The sequence below is a fragment of the Sceloporus occidentalis genome, unplaced genomic scaffold (genome assembly GCF_023333645.1).
Source record: "Sceloporus occidentalis isolate IW3139 unplaced genomic scaffold, rSceOcc1.0.p SCAF_9, whole genome shotgun sequence".
In the NCBI taxonomy this organism is placed as follows: domain Eukaryota; kingdom Metazoa; phylum Chordata; class Lepidosauria; order Squamata; family Phrynosomatidae; genus Sceloporus; species Sceloporus occidentalis.
In genome coordinates this window covers 11,767,393-11,784,251 of record NW_028316989.1, presented here as the reverse complement: position 1 = coordinate 11,784,251, position 16,859 = coordinate 11,767,393, and the positions used below count along the sequence as shown (strand labels likewise).

General features: G+C 44.6%; 1 protein-coding gene across 10 annotated transcripts in view; it reads right to left on the bottom strand.

Annotated features, from left to right (window-relative positions):
- Window positions 1-3,525: 3,525 nt before the first annotated feature.
- Window positions 3,526-16,859, bottom strand: part of CADM1 (cell adhesion molecule 1) — a 278,434-nt gene continuing 265,100 nt past the window's right edge. For all 10 annotated transcript variants that reach the window (XM_089538063.1, XM_089538065.1, XM_089538068.1 and 7 more), the window contains 2 exons: window positions 7,953-8,084; window positions 3,526-7,362 (listed from right to left, as the gene is read on the bottom strand). In XM_089538063.1, the coding sequence (XP_089394189.1) occupies window positions 7,244-7,362; window positions 7,953-8,084 (251 nt within the window). In that variant the 3' untranslated portion in view covers window positions 3,526-7,243. The remainder of the gene's footprint in view (window positions 7,363-7,952; window positions 8,085-16,859) is intronic.

The window sequence follows — 16,859 nt, the reverse complement described above, 5'->3', positions numbered from 1 at the left end:
TTGGGAATATGAAGTAAGGAGGCGCTGTGCATGTTAAGGAGGAGGAAGGCGGCTTGCGGGAAGGAACAAGATGCTTTGATTTCTTTCTCCCCTCCCACGGTTAAGGCTCTTGTTTTCCCCAGCACCGATTCTGCAAGCCTTTAAGGATTAGGCTCCGGAATGGGGCAAAGACTCCTTTCATAGCTAAGCCGTTGTAAAACCACAGGGGAGCAGAATAATTCTGGACTGTGATTAGGGAAATCTAGAAATGTGAAACAGCTCCTGGTCCTATAACGCCACTTTGATGCCAACCAATTCTTGGCCAAGGTAAGATCCAGGTTCCGACAATACCATCAGTTCACTCCCCTCACTAAAACACAATTGTTTTGGTAACTTTTGGTATCCCTTGGTTGCATAGATTTTGTCTTCCAAGTGGGAGGTGAATCGGGCTCTGATCAGCCTGGGCAGATGGGCACAACCCACAACATGGCCACCATCTGGCTTGGAGACCGGTTCATGTGGTTGGAAATGCACAACTGCTATATGCCTTCCATTGGAAGTTGTCAGAGGATATGGAAGGACGCATCACACAGCAGACTAAGGCATGATAAAGGAGGAAAATGCCCCACAGGTCACATTAAGGGATCTTTCCTGGATAAGCCACCCAAATCCACTGAGGCCCAACTCCTTCTGCCCTACAGTAGCCCATCACAAGCAGTGTAATGCACGCTGTAGGTTTTCGCTCGATTCACAACTGCCTAATTCAGTAGAATTCAAAGATATACCTGTGTTTGTCCATAGAATCAGTATGTAGAGAGATTTTGTAGCACCTTGGAGACTATATGAAATAAAGAAGCTGGCAGCATGAGCTTTCACAGACTTCAGTCTACTTGCTCAGATGCATAAGTCAGTGGCCAAAATTGTGCACTGAGGAGGTGGAACATGACTTTCCTCCCATGGAGTCAGGTTGACTTGTTAGTAAGTGTGATTTTATGCAAAATAATGTACGACCAAGTATCTGTGTGAATCCAAAACACAATGCATATCTGCCTGCACAAAGGTGATGTGCATGCATAAATCCCCATTTGGCCACGAAATCCTCCCGAGTGGCCTCGGGAAAGTCACATTTTATCAACCTCAAAGGAAGGGAACATCAAATCTCTTCTGAATAAATCTGGCCCCTAAAATAGGATTGCTACAGACAAGCATCGACTTGCAGGCACATAGCAACAACAATGCATCTTTTACTGCTAGACTGATAGGGCTAGCCAGAATCTGAACTATGTTTGCAAGAATTATAGAACTGTTGGATTGAAAGGGAACCCAAGGTTCACTTTTGGGTTCCCTTTTAATTCAACAATAATCCCCTGCGTTTAAAGAAATCTACTGCAAAAGCACCCCTGAGAGGTGACCATGCAGCCTCTTATTTCAATATCTTCAACAAAAAAAGAGCCCATCATGAAATAAAGTCTCCTGTCAAACAGCTCTGGCCGCCACAAAGGCTCTATAGTTAGTATCTCCTGTGTGGCAATTTTAATCCATCGGTTGGGGTTTTACACTCTGGAAGTTCAGCAGCAAACAAATACACTTCATTTTCCACCTGATACTCCTTCAGATGTTGGCAGATGGCCATTCTTCCCTTCTCCATGGTCAACATGTCCAGGTCCTTCAACTGAACCTCATAGGACTTGGTTTCAAGATGTCCTCTTATGTCTTGGAAGACATAGTTTTAGGCAGATCCAGACCAGAAGAAATGGGAGATTTGATCCAGGAATACCTACCAAGACTCCCATACAGGTGGGCAAAAAACAGTGAGAGTGGGCAGAAATTGGCTCAGAAAGCTGATTTGTTTGGGGGAAACAGTCTTAGCAGAAATAAGGGTCCAGAGTTGGCTCAGTCAGCCATTTTCTGAGAGGTCCAGTTGGGTTGGGAGTCCATGGGATGCAGTGGTTTATGCAATGGACTACAACTCTGGAAACAAGGTTCGAATCCTGGCTCAGCCATGGAAACCCAATGGCAAACCCCCTCCGAACCAATCTTGCCAAGAAAAATAGGGTTGCTGTATATTGGAAAGGACATGAAAGCAAGCAACAAGAGCCAGGCTGCTTTGGATAAAATAAACACTTCCAGGTATAAGTGTATTTCTGTGTCCATTAGCCAGAGGCTGCTGGCAGTAAGAAAAGATAAATCCAAGAAACATGCAGCGGTGCCTGCGGCCAAGTCTGGGTCAACAGTTCAGGGCAGAGGGCCAAGTCCAGTGGGACGGAAAGTCCAGCTTCCCCTCCCCTTCAGTTTACAGCTTGACATTAAAAGAGATTACAAAGAGTGTTTTGCCTTTGCTGTGGCTGTTTTTTGTTGTTTTGCAGGAGAAAATGTGGAGAAGAGGCAGTGCTCCCGAGGAGAGCATTAAGCCCCAGATTTCTCCAAGGAATCGAACCTTGTTTCTATTGAGCAAGGCTTCCCTCTTCTGGCTTCGGGAGGACGATGAACGATGGCACCAATTAGAGGCCGCACATCACCTTAGGGCCACCCGCCAATGTACTGGGAAATGTCATCGGCCCCAAAAAACAATAGTGGAAAACTAATAACTCCATTGCCTGCCCTTGAGGAAACAGGTTTCCTTTTATCTTTTCTCCAAATAAGGCAAGAAAGCCACCGGAGCTTCAGGGGGAGAATCTCCCCCAACAGCTACATCGGAGGAGCATTACTTCAGAAATAATTTAGTAGGAGAACAACGCTGTGCGCTTGAGCAAAGAAGAGCATGCGCTGTCCTGCCAACTCCTATTTCAGGCTCATTTCTTTGCTTAATGGTGGAAGTTTCACGTTGGATCAAAGCAATGAGCCAATGGACAGATGCACTGGGGTTGGAGCACCATGACTGAGCTGGAAAGGGTGCAACCTTTGTCAAGGGCTGGATTAAGATCCTTGGGCCATTCAGGCAACATGTCCACCTGTGGACAGGTGAAATCTCCACTTTTGGAGCACTGGCTTTCTCTCCAATATCTGTCTGTATCTAAACCAGTCTTGTTGGTAGCAGATGGTTTTGTGAAGTCTACCATGGAGCCATGCATGGTCAACTCATCAAGCCGCCTTCAGTCCCTGTACTGGGAAGAAGACGGGATATAAACAAACATAAACATCATAATAAAAATAACCTACCATAAATTGTGTCTGTATCCAACCTATGACACTTAGCCTGTGATGGCAATGAGTGGTTGTGGACCAGTCTGACCAGTCAGTGCATCATGATGTGTTGGCCATGCATGGCTCCTTGGTAGACCTCACAAAACCATCTGCTACCAAGCAAGGCCGGTTTAGGACACACCAAAACCCATGTGCACCTGGAGCACATCCCTCTGTATCTACCATACATACAGGGGCGGGATACTGGTGAAGGTGGTGAGAACTTGTGGTCTTCCCCATACATGTTTCTCTGGGCTTCTCTGGAAGGAGACATGGAAGAACCCACAGCCAAGTCCAAGACGGCCACCGACTCCATTTCGGAAGACACTGCGGGGACCAAAGAGTGTGAATCGAGACAGGGAATTAGTTTTGTAACATTAATTTCTTTTATTAAGAAGACAGATAACTTTATAGTACTTCTTTTTTTTTCTTCTTTGTAAAAATGGTATACATGAACCAATACAAAATGTGAATGGGAAGAGATGGATATGCGTTTTCTTACACTGCAACATCATCCATGGACATCTTAAACAGAATCGGCCTAAAAGGAGGGAGGGAGGAACGGGGAAGAAAAAAAGAAAACGGGGGGATAAACAAAGAAGAAAAAAAGGGGGAGTAAAGAACAAGCTTATTTGGCATCAATTATGCACCCTTCGTTTCGCTTTTCAATATTTATTCTTTTTTTTTTTGCTGTTTTTTCCTTTAAAAAAAAAAAAAGAACTCAAAACCGTAAAACCCCAAGAAACAAGTTTGTTCTTTCTCCGCTCTTTAAACGAAACGAAACAAACCCCTTTTTGCAATCTAAACCTGTACAAATCAATACCTAACAATACATTTTCAAACAGCGCATACTGTATACTTTGCAGAAAATGAAACAAAACAAAACAAAAAAATCAGAAAAGTTTCTTTATAGACTCCGTACACAACTAAAAAGCCGTTAAAAATTTCCTGTCATGGTCGCTTGTCGGGTTCTCGCGTCGAGACGTGTGGGGCCAAAAGTTTTCGCAATCTACCTGAGACGGAACACACCAATCAAAACACATGAACCTGAGACATGTCAAACATTATTAAAGTCAAAGTTACATTATCGGGAACACCGCACTACTGTACACTTCTCGAAACAAAGATGAGCTGCTCAGGAAAACAGGATGTTGGTTTTGGGTGAGCGATGCGTAGAAAAAAGACCCCCCCAAAAGCCCGCTTCCCCACCCCGCCGCCCGTCCCGCCATCTTGCCGTCGCTGTCACCCGCGCGCCGCCCTTCGGCCATGGATGGTCCGAGGCTAAGAAACCAGAGTTGTCTTCTGCAAAACTTTTCTGAACCAAAAAATAATGGGGTGCTTGGGAAGGCCAACAGGATTTTTCATGGTTTCAAAGGTGGGAATGGGGAGGAAAGGGAAGCCTTGTCGCTTTCCCTTGCCCCCCAGGAAAAAGGAAAAGATAAAGGCAGCGTCTATAACCATTCTGCCAATAATTTAAAAAATAAATATATTTTAAAAGCCTTTTTCCCCCTAAAAAAATAAGCAAAATGAACAGATGCTTAGACGTTTAGAGATTATAGTCTCCCCCTACCCCCCAAACCCAACGTACCAGTAATTTTTTGCAAGTACCTAACGCGACAAGCCATAAAAATGGTCCTTCCAAAACCTTAACTCCTTTCCTAAGTGCTTCCGGGCAAATCAACCAATGGGAACTCTTTCTCCAAAGTCTTATCGTAATTCCACAGTGGGACCCCCTTCCCCCCATATTTGCAAATGTTAAGGATGCAAGACCCCCATGAAAGTGGGGAAAAACCACAAATAAGAAAACACTTCCTTTTTTGAACCTGTGAGAACACCTCTCTAGGAATCCAACATCTGGCAGAAGTTGACCCTAGAACTGCACCAAAGGACCTACAAGTGAATCATAGAATAAATGCCTAGAGAAGAGTTTTCTCTAGCACCTTCTAGATTCTCTAAGCACAACTCTATGGGCAACTTCTGATAGAGTTGCGCTGGAGGACCTAGAAATTACTAGAGAGAAGGTAGCAATCAAAACCACCAATAATCAAATTTGTAAATGTGGAGGGCCAACTTTATAATATCTATCTGAAAATCAGAAAGGTGGGATTCTGCATAGGAGGCTCACTCCTCCTCCCCAAAGAGGAAAAAAGGGTGACCGGCATCATCTACCACAGGGTCTCTCTATTCCCAAGGCCTCCAATGTCAACTGAGTTTTAGTTCCTTGGTGCAAGGATGGAGTTGCTTATGGGGAAGATGGCTCTCAAAGCTGGCGCTGTGTTCAGCAGGAAAGAGAGTCAGAGAAATGGAAATAAAACCAAGCAACTGCTCACATGCGCACACAAGTCAGAGTTCTGAGTTTGGATTAAGCAACTGGAAAACCTCCATGCGGTTTCCTCCACCTTTGCTCTGACCTTTCCGGTGCACAGACGCAGGGCAGTCCAGCGTGAAAACAAGCCCGGCTTTTCTTCTCTTCCCCTCCTGCCTTTTGTTAAGCCAAATCTGAAGGCATGAAAAGTTTCACGCCGTCCCCGGCTGGATTTCTCAGCGTGACAAATACCTGTAATGTACAGTGTTCTTACAGGCTGCAATCAGAGAGCGCCTCTCTCTAGGACCTCTTTAACCAAATACAAGAAAAATGTTTTTGTAAAAAAAGGGATGGAAGTGGGGAGAGAAAGAAGGCAAACCAAGGGGGGGGGGGGGAGATTAAGAACAAGAACAACAACACTGGAGGAAAAGAAAGACGTTGGCCGATTCACGTTCTTTTCACATAACAAAGATTTTTTTGTTTGTTCGTTTCGTTTTTATTTCCAGCAAATTACAGCAATGTGAGGCTGGTCGGGAGCCGCTGATGGGATTGTTTGGAACAGAAATTATTAAGAGCAGGACGTCATCTTTGCTCCATCCCTCTTCCCCCCCCCCTCCTATGACAACTCAAATTTGATGCCTCTGCCCAAAAAGACCCAGTCACGATCTGTCATGGCAGTCAAGGGCAAGAACCGGGTTCAAGGTGGCTCCCATCTCCCGGCTCCCGTCCGGACAGGGCCGAGTTGGTCCGATAAAGAAATAAAATTGGACTCAGCTCTTCGGGTCAGGCCTGGAAGGGGGACGTGCTTTGCTCTCAGGTGATTTCGCCACGCTTCTGCGTCTCGGTGAAAAGCAATACGTGGGTCCCCCCACTTCCCCCCCCCCCCAAATCCAGTCCACTTCTTCATCTTCGCTGCCCTAGGAAAAACCCAGACAGCCGCAACCAATTTCTCCTGAAAAAAGTTCCTTCTTCCAAGCTTTTTGTGACAAGGGAGTAGAATGGATTTATGATTACACTGAATTTCCAACGATGAAATCTAAGGTGTGCTGGTTCTCCTCTGATGACACAGTTTTCAAACAACGACAACAAAACAAAAACAAAAACAAAAAAACAACCCAGGAGGGTTTATTATTTAAAAAAGGAATAAGCTAAAACATTGAAAAGAAAAATAAAACCAAAAGTTGGGGCAGAGGGGGAAGGGGAGAAGAAAAAGAAACCTTATTTTTTCCCCAAAGAATCCCAGCAGGCAGGCAATTTCCAAAAGAGGCGAAGAAGGTTCGGGATGGGGGGGGGATTAAAACCGTTTGCTTGCCACGTCTTCCCCTTCCCTCCCCTCCAACAAAAGAAGAAATAAAAGAAGGCACGGACTTTTCTGCAAATGATGGGGAACTAAACTAAATCCAAGTTGGACTTGGGCAGAGAATTTCTAAAACCCCAAGAAAAAGGGAGGTGTCGAATAGCCGCGTGTACTTTACAGAGAACATTTTTTTTACACAGGGTGGGGATGGGGGTTTTTTTTCCTCGATTCTGCCCCCCGTCACACACACACACGCTTTGCCAGCCGTTTGTTTCCGAAAGGAAAATGAACCGCACTGGAAAGAGGAAATAAAAAGAAATAAAAGCAGGGTAGGCTGGGGAAGAAGAGAGACAGAAAGAGACAAAATTAAAAGAGCCATAAGCTGGTAGCAACTTCCAACATCTCTGTCTTTTTTTTTATCTTCTATGTGGAGCCTGTCACGGTCCACGATGGGGTGCCTCATGGAAACCAAGAGAGAGCTAGATGAAGTACTCTTTCTTCTCTTCGGAGTTGTTCTGTCCCCCCTCGGCGTTGATGATCGCTGTGTCTGCGTCGGCCGCATCATCAGCTCCTTTGGCTTCATGGGTGAAGTAGGTACCTAGAGGGGCACAAAGTGGAAGAAGATGTGATTTCCTAAGGGGACTCTAGTGAATGACCAACCAACCAAGCAACCTACCGACCAACTGAGTGACCAAGTAACCAACTCACCGACCGATCAATTAACTGACCAACTAACTAAGTGAGATATCCTGAAGGAGTCTCCTTTTGTGGGAACAGGTGGCCCCAACCAATGCTAAACCAAAAGGTACTTGAGGGAAGGGAAGGGACCAGTGGTATCAGCAGTAGTGAGGATACTCTGAGTTAAGCAACCTCGACAATATGCTCACCACAATCACCGAGCATGGCGTAGTAGTCAGAGCACTTGGCTTACACTTAACACTTCTTCCTATACATGCTCTCCCTCCAGTCTGGATGTGACATTACTGTGTAGCCAAATCTGGCTACAACTACAGCCCCTGTGATTTATGGTTGGCTGAAATTTCTTTCCCCAAATGAAGTGAAAGGGGAATGAAGCAGCTACAACTATGAAACCGACAGCTCACAGAATCAATAAGCCCACAACGAAAGTGGGGCATACCTCTGAATCCCTACCCCTTGCTTCCCACGTATGCCGGCCCATTTACTTACCTTTGTGTCTTGCAAAGTATCGACCCAGAATGATAAGGAGGCAGAGCATCGCAAAGACTACGACAGCGACAACGCCACCGATCACGGCGTGGTCCACGGCAGTGATGGCGCTTTCCTCACCCGCCCGGGAATCTGCCACAATCAGAAAACAACCAGCGTTACCAACCACAGCCATGATGGCTTTGCATCCCTGGATGAGCCCTCTGTGTTGGGATTTTGTTTGTTTGCATTTAGTACAGGGGCCTTGATGTGAAGGGGGAGGGGAGCAAAAACAGGCATATCCAGGTGAGTTACATTCAGGAAGGCTTTGGCTTCTGTTGGACTGGTCTACTGGCTAGTTCACTAAGGGATCCAAGGGAGCACCATGTTGAAAGTGAAGAAAGCATCAATGCTTGGAACTTCCTTGACTGCCCATCTTGTTCTCTCTCTCTGCTCCTTGGTCAGAGGGTCACTTTCTCTCTCCTCCCCACTTCTCTGCTAGAAAGTCAAGTATAAAGTTTTACAACCCCTCGTTCTCTCTTCTTCAGAGAAACAAGAAGACTTCCATGGGGAGGTCACCCCCACATACACACAAACATGAGTCAGCTCTAGGGACTCTTCTACTAAGTTTAGGTATTTTTCTGTTGACTATCTACTTTCCTCTTTTAGATGGATTTCTTTGTAACAATAAAGCAAATCTCATCTGGTTTTTAACCTTACCAGAGGATCCTGTTTGGTACCAGAAGCTCAGATGCCTTGGAACATGCTTCATAATAAATAACAATAAGTTTCTAAACAGCAGCAGCAGCTACTAAAGGTAATGGTGCAAATCAGGATGCATGAGGAGAGGGAAAGGGAAGCGCATGGAAGAAGAAGCTCAAGACGGCTTTAAAATGAAGAAGAAACCTTCCACACCAATGTACCACATATTTTACTGAGCTGTTGTGATGAAATTCAACCCACTGCCCATCCCAATGGTGGCGATGGTAAATAGGAACACTGAAGGGTGTTGAATATTGAACCTTGCCAACAAAAAAGGTGGAGAATTCCTTGAGGCTTGGCTCCAAAGCAGCATTTCCCAAACTTTGGTCCTCCACATATTTTGTACTTAAACTCCCAGAAGCCTAGTCAGTTTAGCCAACAATCATGAATTCTGGGAGGTGAAGTCCAAAACATTTGGGAGACCAAAGTTTGGGAAACACTGCTCTAAAGCCTATAGTGGATTCATCACCCTCCTGATAATGGAAGCTACCCAACGCCATTGACCTCAAATAGCTGTTTGCATGATAGGATGCATTTAGAAAACTGGAACAACAAGGGGATCCTCTTCCCAAACTATTGATTCAAGAAGGAGATAGTCACAAAAGGCTAGGTCCACAATTCCCACAAGGTTTATATCCCTCCCTGCTTCCTCTTGCCAGTTCTGTGATCATGAAAGGGCTGGAAGAGCTTTTGAAACCAGGCATAAAATCCTCACCAAATAGAGATAGTAAGCAATAATTGTATGCTGCTTTATTTTTATTTATTTAACCACTTGCTGGGCAATTAATTTGCTTTCATGACCAGTTCCTTCCCTCCCTTCCTCCCCTGATGGGTTGTTTTTCTGTTTGGAGAGGAATGGCTTGTTTGGCTGGGGAGAAACTCCGAAATGCACCCGGGATGAGCTACGGCCGTGTAAAATTAATGTATAGCAATGTAAACAATTTTAATTTAAGAACGTGGCTGCAACAGTCCTCGCTGCAATCCTAATGGCAACCGAGATTTATAATGCAGTAAAAAAACAATTATTCTCTCGTTGATTAATACATTAACATTTTGGAACGGAAGCTAAACCATTGTCACAGGTCTCCTCCCCCACCTTTTTTATTGAGTTCAACCGTGACACCTCCATTAAAATGATTTACCGGCCATCTCTTACAATTTAAGCACAGCAGCAACAGAAACGGTAAAATTCTTTTAACTTTACATGATTTGTGAAGTCATATGTGAAGGATTTACCATTTAAATCTTTCAGTACAAGAAGCACACAGCCAATAAATCTGTCCCACCCATCCGAACCCCTCGAAACCCCCCTGCGGCTCCGAAGAGGAATGTGTTTCACTAGGAAGAGCGAGTGTGCAAATTCCAAGTCAATTTTTAAAGAAAGATTTATCTCAGCCTCCCTCCAAAGAACAGAGCCAATCTCTGAAGCCCTCCGCCTCTGATAATATTTGAAGTTTATCGATCAAGTGTACAGATCCGTGACAGCTAAAGGTAATGGTGCTTTTTTGGAGTTGAGACCTGATACAACGCTTTCAAGCCAGGGGCCCCGGGAATTTATGTTTTCTATTGATATTGCCAAGTCTGTTCCAAGATTAAGTGCCAAAGCATGTCAGTAAATAACTTGTGACCAAGACTGCTGCAAAGTGCAGTTTAATTAAAACCAGTTTCAATTAAGAGGAGAGACTTTCAGAGGGTTCCCTGACGCAGACGCAAACTGGAGTGGCGGACACCTAGGTTCGTAATCGGAGCAGAGAAGTGGATTCAGGTCAGCGGCAACCTAGTGAATCCTACAGCTGCAAAACCTCCACAAGATCGGCTAGATTTTCCTCAGAACAAAATAAAATGGTTCAGGCATGTTAACTATATTACCTCCAGATATAGAAAGGAAATGGTGGAGGATTTTGTTATACATGACTTCAGCAGCAAGAATTTTGATAGGACAAGTATGGAAAATACAGAACTCTCAACGTTAGATGGCTGGTTAATGAAAGTACTGGATATGCAAGAAATGGACAGATGGGCATCTCTTGCTCCATGAAGGCCCTGTTTGTGCAACAGAAGGCAGAGATGCCTGGAAAGCAAGCAGTAGGAAAAGAGTTCCTCAATCCAAGAGATGCAATTCATCTTGAAGGACCTAAGAGCTTCAGATCCAAAGACAAAAAGGCTGTTCTCTTATCCTTCTCGGCTGGGGAGCTGAGTTTATTTCAGAGAAAGCTACAGCGTGGATGTTTACACGAGAAAAATATGTCCCTCCATTTAAAATGGCCTTGTTGAGTTGCTTGGTTGACTATCCCATCCTCAGCATCACAAGAAGGACCCTCAGTCCAGGTCACTGCCTTGTCTCCGTTGGGATGCCCTTGATGTTTTGTCTTCTCAAGCTGCCACAGAACAATGTGTGTTTGTGTTTGTGACTGAGATGCTGCCATATCCTAGGATCTGGAGGTTCTTCCTTCACCCATCTCCTTATGGATACTTGGATGTTGGAAGAAGAAGTTGGTGTTGTCAAATTCCACTTAGGGAAGATGGGCTACCATGCAAGTGGAAAAGAGCAAAAAGCACACCAGCCAAAACCCATGTCCCTGACTGGCTAACCAAAATGTTATTGGGTTTCTCTATGGGTCTCCTTGCTCTAAGACCTCAGACACCATCTTCTGCCATTTCTTCTGCCTCTTGCAGATTCAATGGGGTCTATAAAGAGATGGAAGTATTGATAGAAACAGTATAGTATAGAACATATGGAAGGATGGCTTGCAGCAATCCTTTCTTTAGCAATTTCAATGGAAAACACCACACATTTTTTGCATCGTGTGCGTAAAGAGAGATAAAGATTGTGCATCCTTTTCAGCCAACAAGGCCCGCAATGGATGGACACAAAAATGGCAGAAACAAAGGGCAACAGACCCTCAATTGATATACACCCGGCACAGCTGAAGTGACACATCCTGGCATTCAACTCATTTTCGACAGCTGAGCATCTGGCCCACAACACAACCAACTGAAATATTGTGTCAATGCCACCGACTTGCCAAGCGCTCTCATGGCTGCCGTTCAGCTGGCGACCACGCCAACGGCCTCGGCTCCTTGTTTGCCTGTTTCTTCCCAAAGAGGCCCGTGCGACGCCGACCGTGTGAAGCTCATGGCCGGGCAAGTTTATTAAATGCCACCTCATCTGCTGGGATCTGCACTCACATTTTTCTTAATTGTTTTCTACGAAAACAGAAGCTTTGCAGAGTGCCTGGGCTGAGTTTATTTTATTTTGTGCATGGCTAAGTATCTCATCTTTGTGCGCACATGTTAATTAAAAATTAACTACAGCGCGCAGAAGACGCTCTGCGACTCTGCAAACCAATGAGTGCAGCACCTGTGAGGCGAGTCAATAGCGTCTTCTTGCCTTCAAGGATAATAGACTGATGCTGCTACGGAGATCTCAAAATGAGGGGAGTTGCAAACCTGCCTGCAAACGTGGGAAGGAATGGCTGCTGCTTTTCATTAACTTAAAACTTGTGGTGAGGAGCTACTGGACTGCTCACTTCTGCAAGGCATCCTCTTAGGTGGCTTCCTATGGAAAAATACTGGAGTACTGGTCCCCCTACCTACTCCCTTTGTGACTTTACATTGCCTTGGCCCTCTATTCTACTGAGCACAGGAGGGCCTGCAAACATGTTATCTCTAGGAATCTCTAGCATGACATCTGGCATATGCTGACCACAGAGTTGTGCTGGAAGACCTAGCGATTCCTAGAAAGAACATAAAGTGGGCTCTTGTTATCTGCTGGGATTTGGTTCCAGGACACCCCCCCTCCCCATGGATAGCAGAATCCATGGATGCTCAAGTCCCATTAAATACAATGGCATAATAAAATGGCCTGTTGGATGAGATCTGTCATATTATCAGCTTAGACAGCTTTAAAAAAGCTGTCAAGACAGGTCTCTTCCGAAAGGCCTTTCTGGAATAGCATATCGGCCGCCCACTGAAACTGAATCAAAATCATCGACCATCGTCCAGCCCATCTCACCGACTAGTCCGCACTTGATCCTCAGTTTTGTTGATTTTAATGTATATTTTCAATGTATACATGATTTAATTGTTATTTTAGGGGGGAGGGTAGAATTTGGGGTTATTGAGTACTGTTGTTTTATTATGTATCAGATGGTTTTTACTGTAAGCCGCCTCGATCCTAATTGGAATAGGCGGGATATATACGTTAAAATTATTATTATTATTATTATTATTATTATTATTATTATTATTATTTTAAAAATCAGTGGATAAAACATCTGTGGATATGGAGGGCTGACTGTATTAATCAAATCTGTGAATAATCAAACTCACAAAAGTCAAAGCCGCAAATGCGGAGGGCTGACAGTACTTAGTGAGACTCGCAACCCGCTCTTCTTGCGCAAACATCCCAGTCCATTAAGGAACTGGAGCTTGCACATGGAAATATGGGCCTTACAGTAGCAGCAACAGGCACACCTGAGATGTCTTTGGTTAGTTGTGCATTTTTAGGAAGAAAGAGAAACAGCTTCAGAAACATTTCATGCCTGTGGTTTATATTTTTGCTTATTTCTAAGTGGGGAGGAATGCAAAGGCTGGATATAACTTCTTAAAATCAAGCGACTTCTGAAAATGAATAACTCTTCCTCTCCCCCCCCCCCCTTAAAAAAGGCAACCTACTTTGAAACCAGCTGGTAGTCCTGGGCTGAGATGCAATCATGGAACGAGGCTTTATTTTTAGATGTTACTGGAAGCATATCATTTTTTTATTATTATTTTTATTTCAGAGTGTCACAAGATATTAGATCAGGCGTTTTCACTTCTTTATGCAACACTTTTCCCTTTGAAGTCTTCTAAGTACCCAAAAAATAGCACTCCTAATCGAAAGAGAGACTTATCTCTGCTTATTGAACTGGCGGTTTTTAGAAAGAAGTTGCAATCCATACAACCTGCTGCCCAGCTGCCTCCTAAAAAAATGCTCCGGACGACGTGCAGAGAAGCACAAAGTGGATGCAATATCCAGGTTTCTCTCCATTTTTGCAACCTCCCAAGTTGCAAAAAATCTATGTACTTATGGTCTGTGGTGAAATGTTATTTTTAAAAGAAAAATAATTCAATGGGGGAGAGAGAAGCACCTACAAAATGTGCAACCTCTTGAGTACTGGGGGCATTAAGATATGCAAAGGACAGCCAACTACCAATTGATGCCAATCAAAATTTATTGGTGGAGCAAAGAAAGCAGTGGAAGAAGGAAAGGAAATCGACCAAAAATCCCATAATATCTGTTTGGGCTATATTTTTTTACAAAACAAACATTTGACCTTAAAAATAGGTGTCAGCCAAAAATGGTCGCCCCAGTTAACATTGTCTCTTTAAGCTAAAGAGGGACCAAGGAGGGGGTAAGAGCCCCATTTACAGTACTGAAGAGGGACACGGCTCTATGGCAGACGCTGACAAAACGCCACATTATTTGCTAATCCTAATGTGTTATTCTTCCTTAAGATTTGCTTTTCTCAGCACCAATTCAATTATAGATGCTACAAATCCTTCTGACATTTAATTCCCTCTTGTCAGACAGAGCAGTAAACGCATATACATGCGCCGGGGTTTCCATTAAGATGTTAATATACACTGGGAGGAACGTTGGCGTTTCCTTCAAGGAGCCTGCAGAAAGGTGGGCAAAAGGAGAGGGAAGCTGCGATGAAGAGGAAGAGGGGCCATCTCAAAACTTGTATGTCCAAGGATGGGATGGTGACCAGTGATAGTACTGGTGCCTTCCAGTTATATTAGAGTTGGGTATGGGGTCTTCAGGCAACCGCTGATCTCCTCCTTTAATCCAAATCTCCCCCTCCTCCATGGTTGCAAGTTTCCATGATAGTGGTCCCCAAGCAGACCCTCTGCTTTTATTACTAGGAGGCTACTAGGAGGTGGAGAGAACTCATCCCCATTCTGCTTTGTCATGGAGCAGTGGTCCCCAAACTGTGCCCTTTAAGAGATTTTGGACTTCAGCTCCCAGAAGCCTCAGCCAGGTTGGCCAATAGTCTGGGATTCTGGGAGCTGAAGTCCCAAATCCCCTTAAAGAGCACAATTTGGATTTGGATTAAAGGAGGAGATCACTCTGTCTCAGGGGAAGGCAATGGCAACCCCCTCTGAAGAAACTTGCCAAGAAAACCCCATGATAGGTTTGCCTTAAGGTTGCCATAAATCAGAAACAACTTGTAGGCACACAACAACAACAACAACCAACAGCAACATTGCTATTGGCAAGCTGGGCCAGCATTGTATAGTGGTTTGGGTGCTGGACTAAGACTCTAGGAGACCAGGATTCAAATTCCTCACTTAGCCCTTGAAACCCACTGAAACCTCAAGATAGGTTAGCCTTAAGTTGGAAACGACTTGAAGGCACACAACAACAAATTGCCCATCATCTTGGCATCAAGGCAGGGCAGTGAAGGTAAGGAGGCCAAGACTGACATGCTGTGTGCCTCCATTTTTCCCTTTGCAACTGAAGGCATACAAATGAAGGCACACAGCCTCATTGAAAGTGGGAGAGGGCATTTTCCCTAGGTTTGGGTATCTGGACAGTCACAAAAAGGCTTCTCCAGCCCCGTTTCTTCCTTGCAAGCTTGCTAGAGCTCTGGATGCATGGTGCACAATACATTACAGTATATGTTTTTGATACCTGAGGCGCAATGTAAGCAAAGTATTTAAGGAGCCCTGGACACGGGATGCTTTATTGCAATGATTTAACACATTTGCTCCACAGGGCCTTGTTTCCTCCTTGTTTAACCTTTCTCTTTTTTTCCCAGGGAGGGGGATAAGTTATGGAGACCAAGATCCATTGGGGGGGAAGAGGGAGGGCTTGCTAAACTGATCAGCCTGAGGTTTCTTTCAGGCACATTTGTGCTATAAAAGCAAAGGTCTGATGGATCTCTTCTGGGCAGGCTCAGCATAGCTGTTAATTTGGGCACATTTAGATTTAAGGCTCCTTCCTACAGAAATTTTAACAGCGCCTCTATTTCTAAAGGGACATGAATTTTTAAAACTAGGATGATTCAACCACAGACACACACACACATAGGCGAGCATCTGTAAATGTTTTGCTTTATGTGATAGATGTTGAGGCATCAAAATTGAGAAGGTATTTTGTTTTAAAAATGTATGATGGATGGCCCTGAAACTTTTGGCATAGAGGCATGATTCCAATGAAATGGCCTCTGTCTGTCTCTGTCTCTCCCATCTTCTTCTTCCATTGCAACAAGCATTGGGTATAAATCTTGGACCTGGTCTCTAAACTAGGAGGACCAATGCTATGCTTGACGTTCAACCATAAGAACCTGTCTGCCTCATTTGTAAAGCCTGCCACAGATACTATAGTTGGAAACCTGCTAATGCACTGGATGTTGTGCGCCTTTACGTCATGTCCGACTTGTGGTAAACCTAAGGCGACCCCATCACAAGGTTTTCTTGGCATGATTTGTTCAGAGCGGGCGTGCTACCATTGCCTTTCTCTCAGAGAATTTGACTTGCCCAAAGTCACCCAGTAGGTTTCCATGGTTGAGTGGGGATATGGACCCATTGACAGTCATACTCCAACACTCAAACCATTACACCACAACGACCGTTGTTGGTATCAATCTGCGGATAGGAAAAGAAAAGTTGTGGGCACTGTGGTGGTGAAGGAAGGCGGATGCTGGTGAAAAAGGCTTCAAGCTTTCATGGAAGTGCTTTCTCTTGGGCCTACCACCGTCACCAGCATGTGTGGTGAGTCCATGGAAGAGGACCTTCTCGGTGGTTGCCCCTAATCTGTGGAAATCCCACCCATGGGAGGTCTACTTGTTCCCCTCTTTGCTCTCTTTCCACCAGCAATCAAAAACTTTTTAAATGTGGGACTTTGGCTCATAACTCATGTGGCACAAAAGGTTTAAATAGGAGTACAATTGCCCCTTCAAGTCTGTGGACTTGAGATCCATGGACTTGAAAATCCACAGGGGGTGGTGGCCATTAACGTCAATGCACACCCCGCATGCACGTACCCCATTCAAGCCTATGGGGCTTGAATATGCGTGAGGTTTGGAACTTGCTGGGGGGGGGGGGGCGGAACGGATCCCTCGCAAGTTCCAAGGGCCAATTGTATGTTGTGCTTTTATCGTTTTCTATTATCTGCTT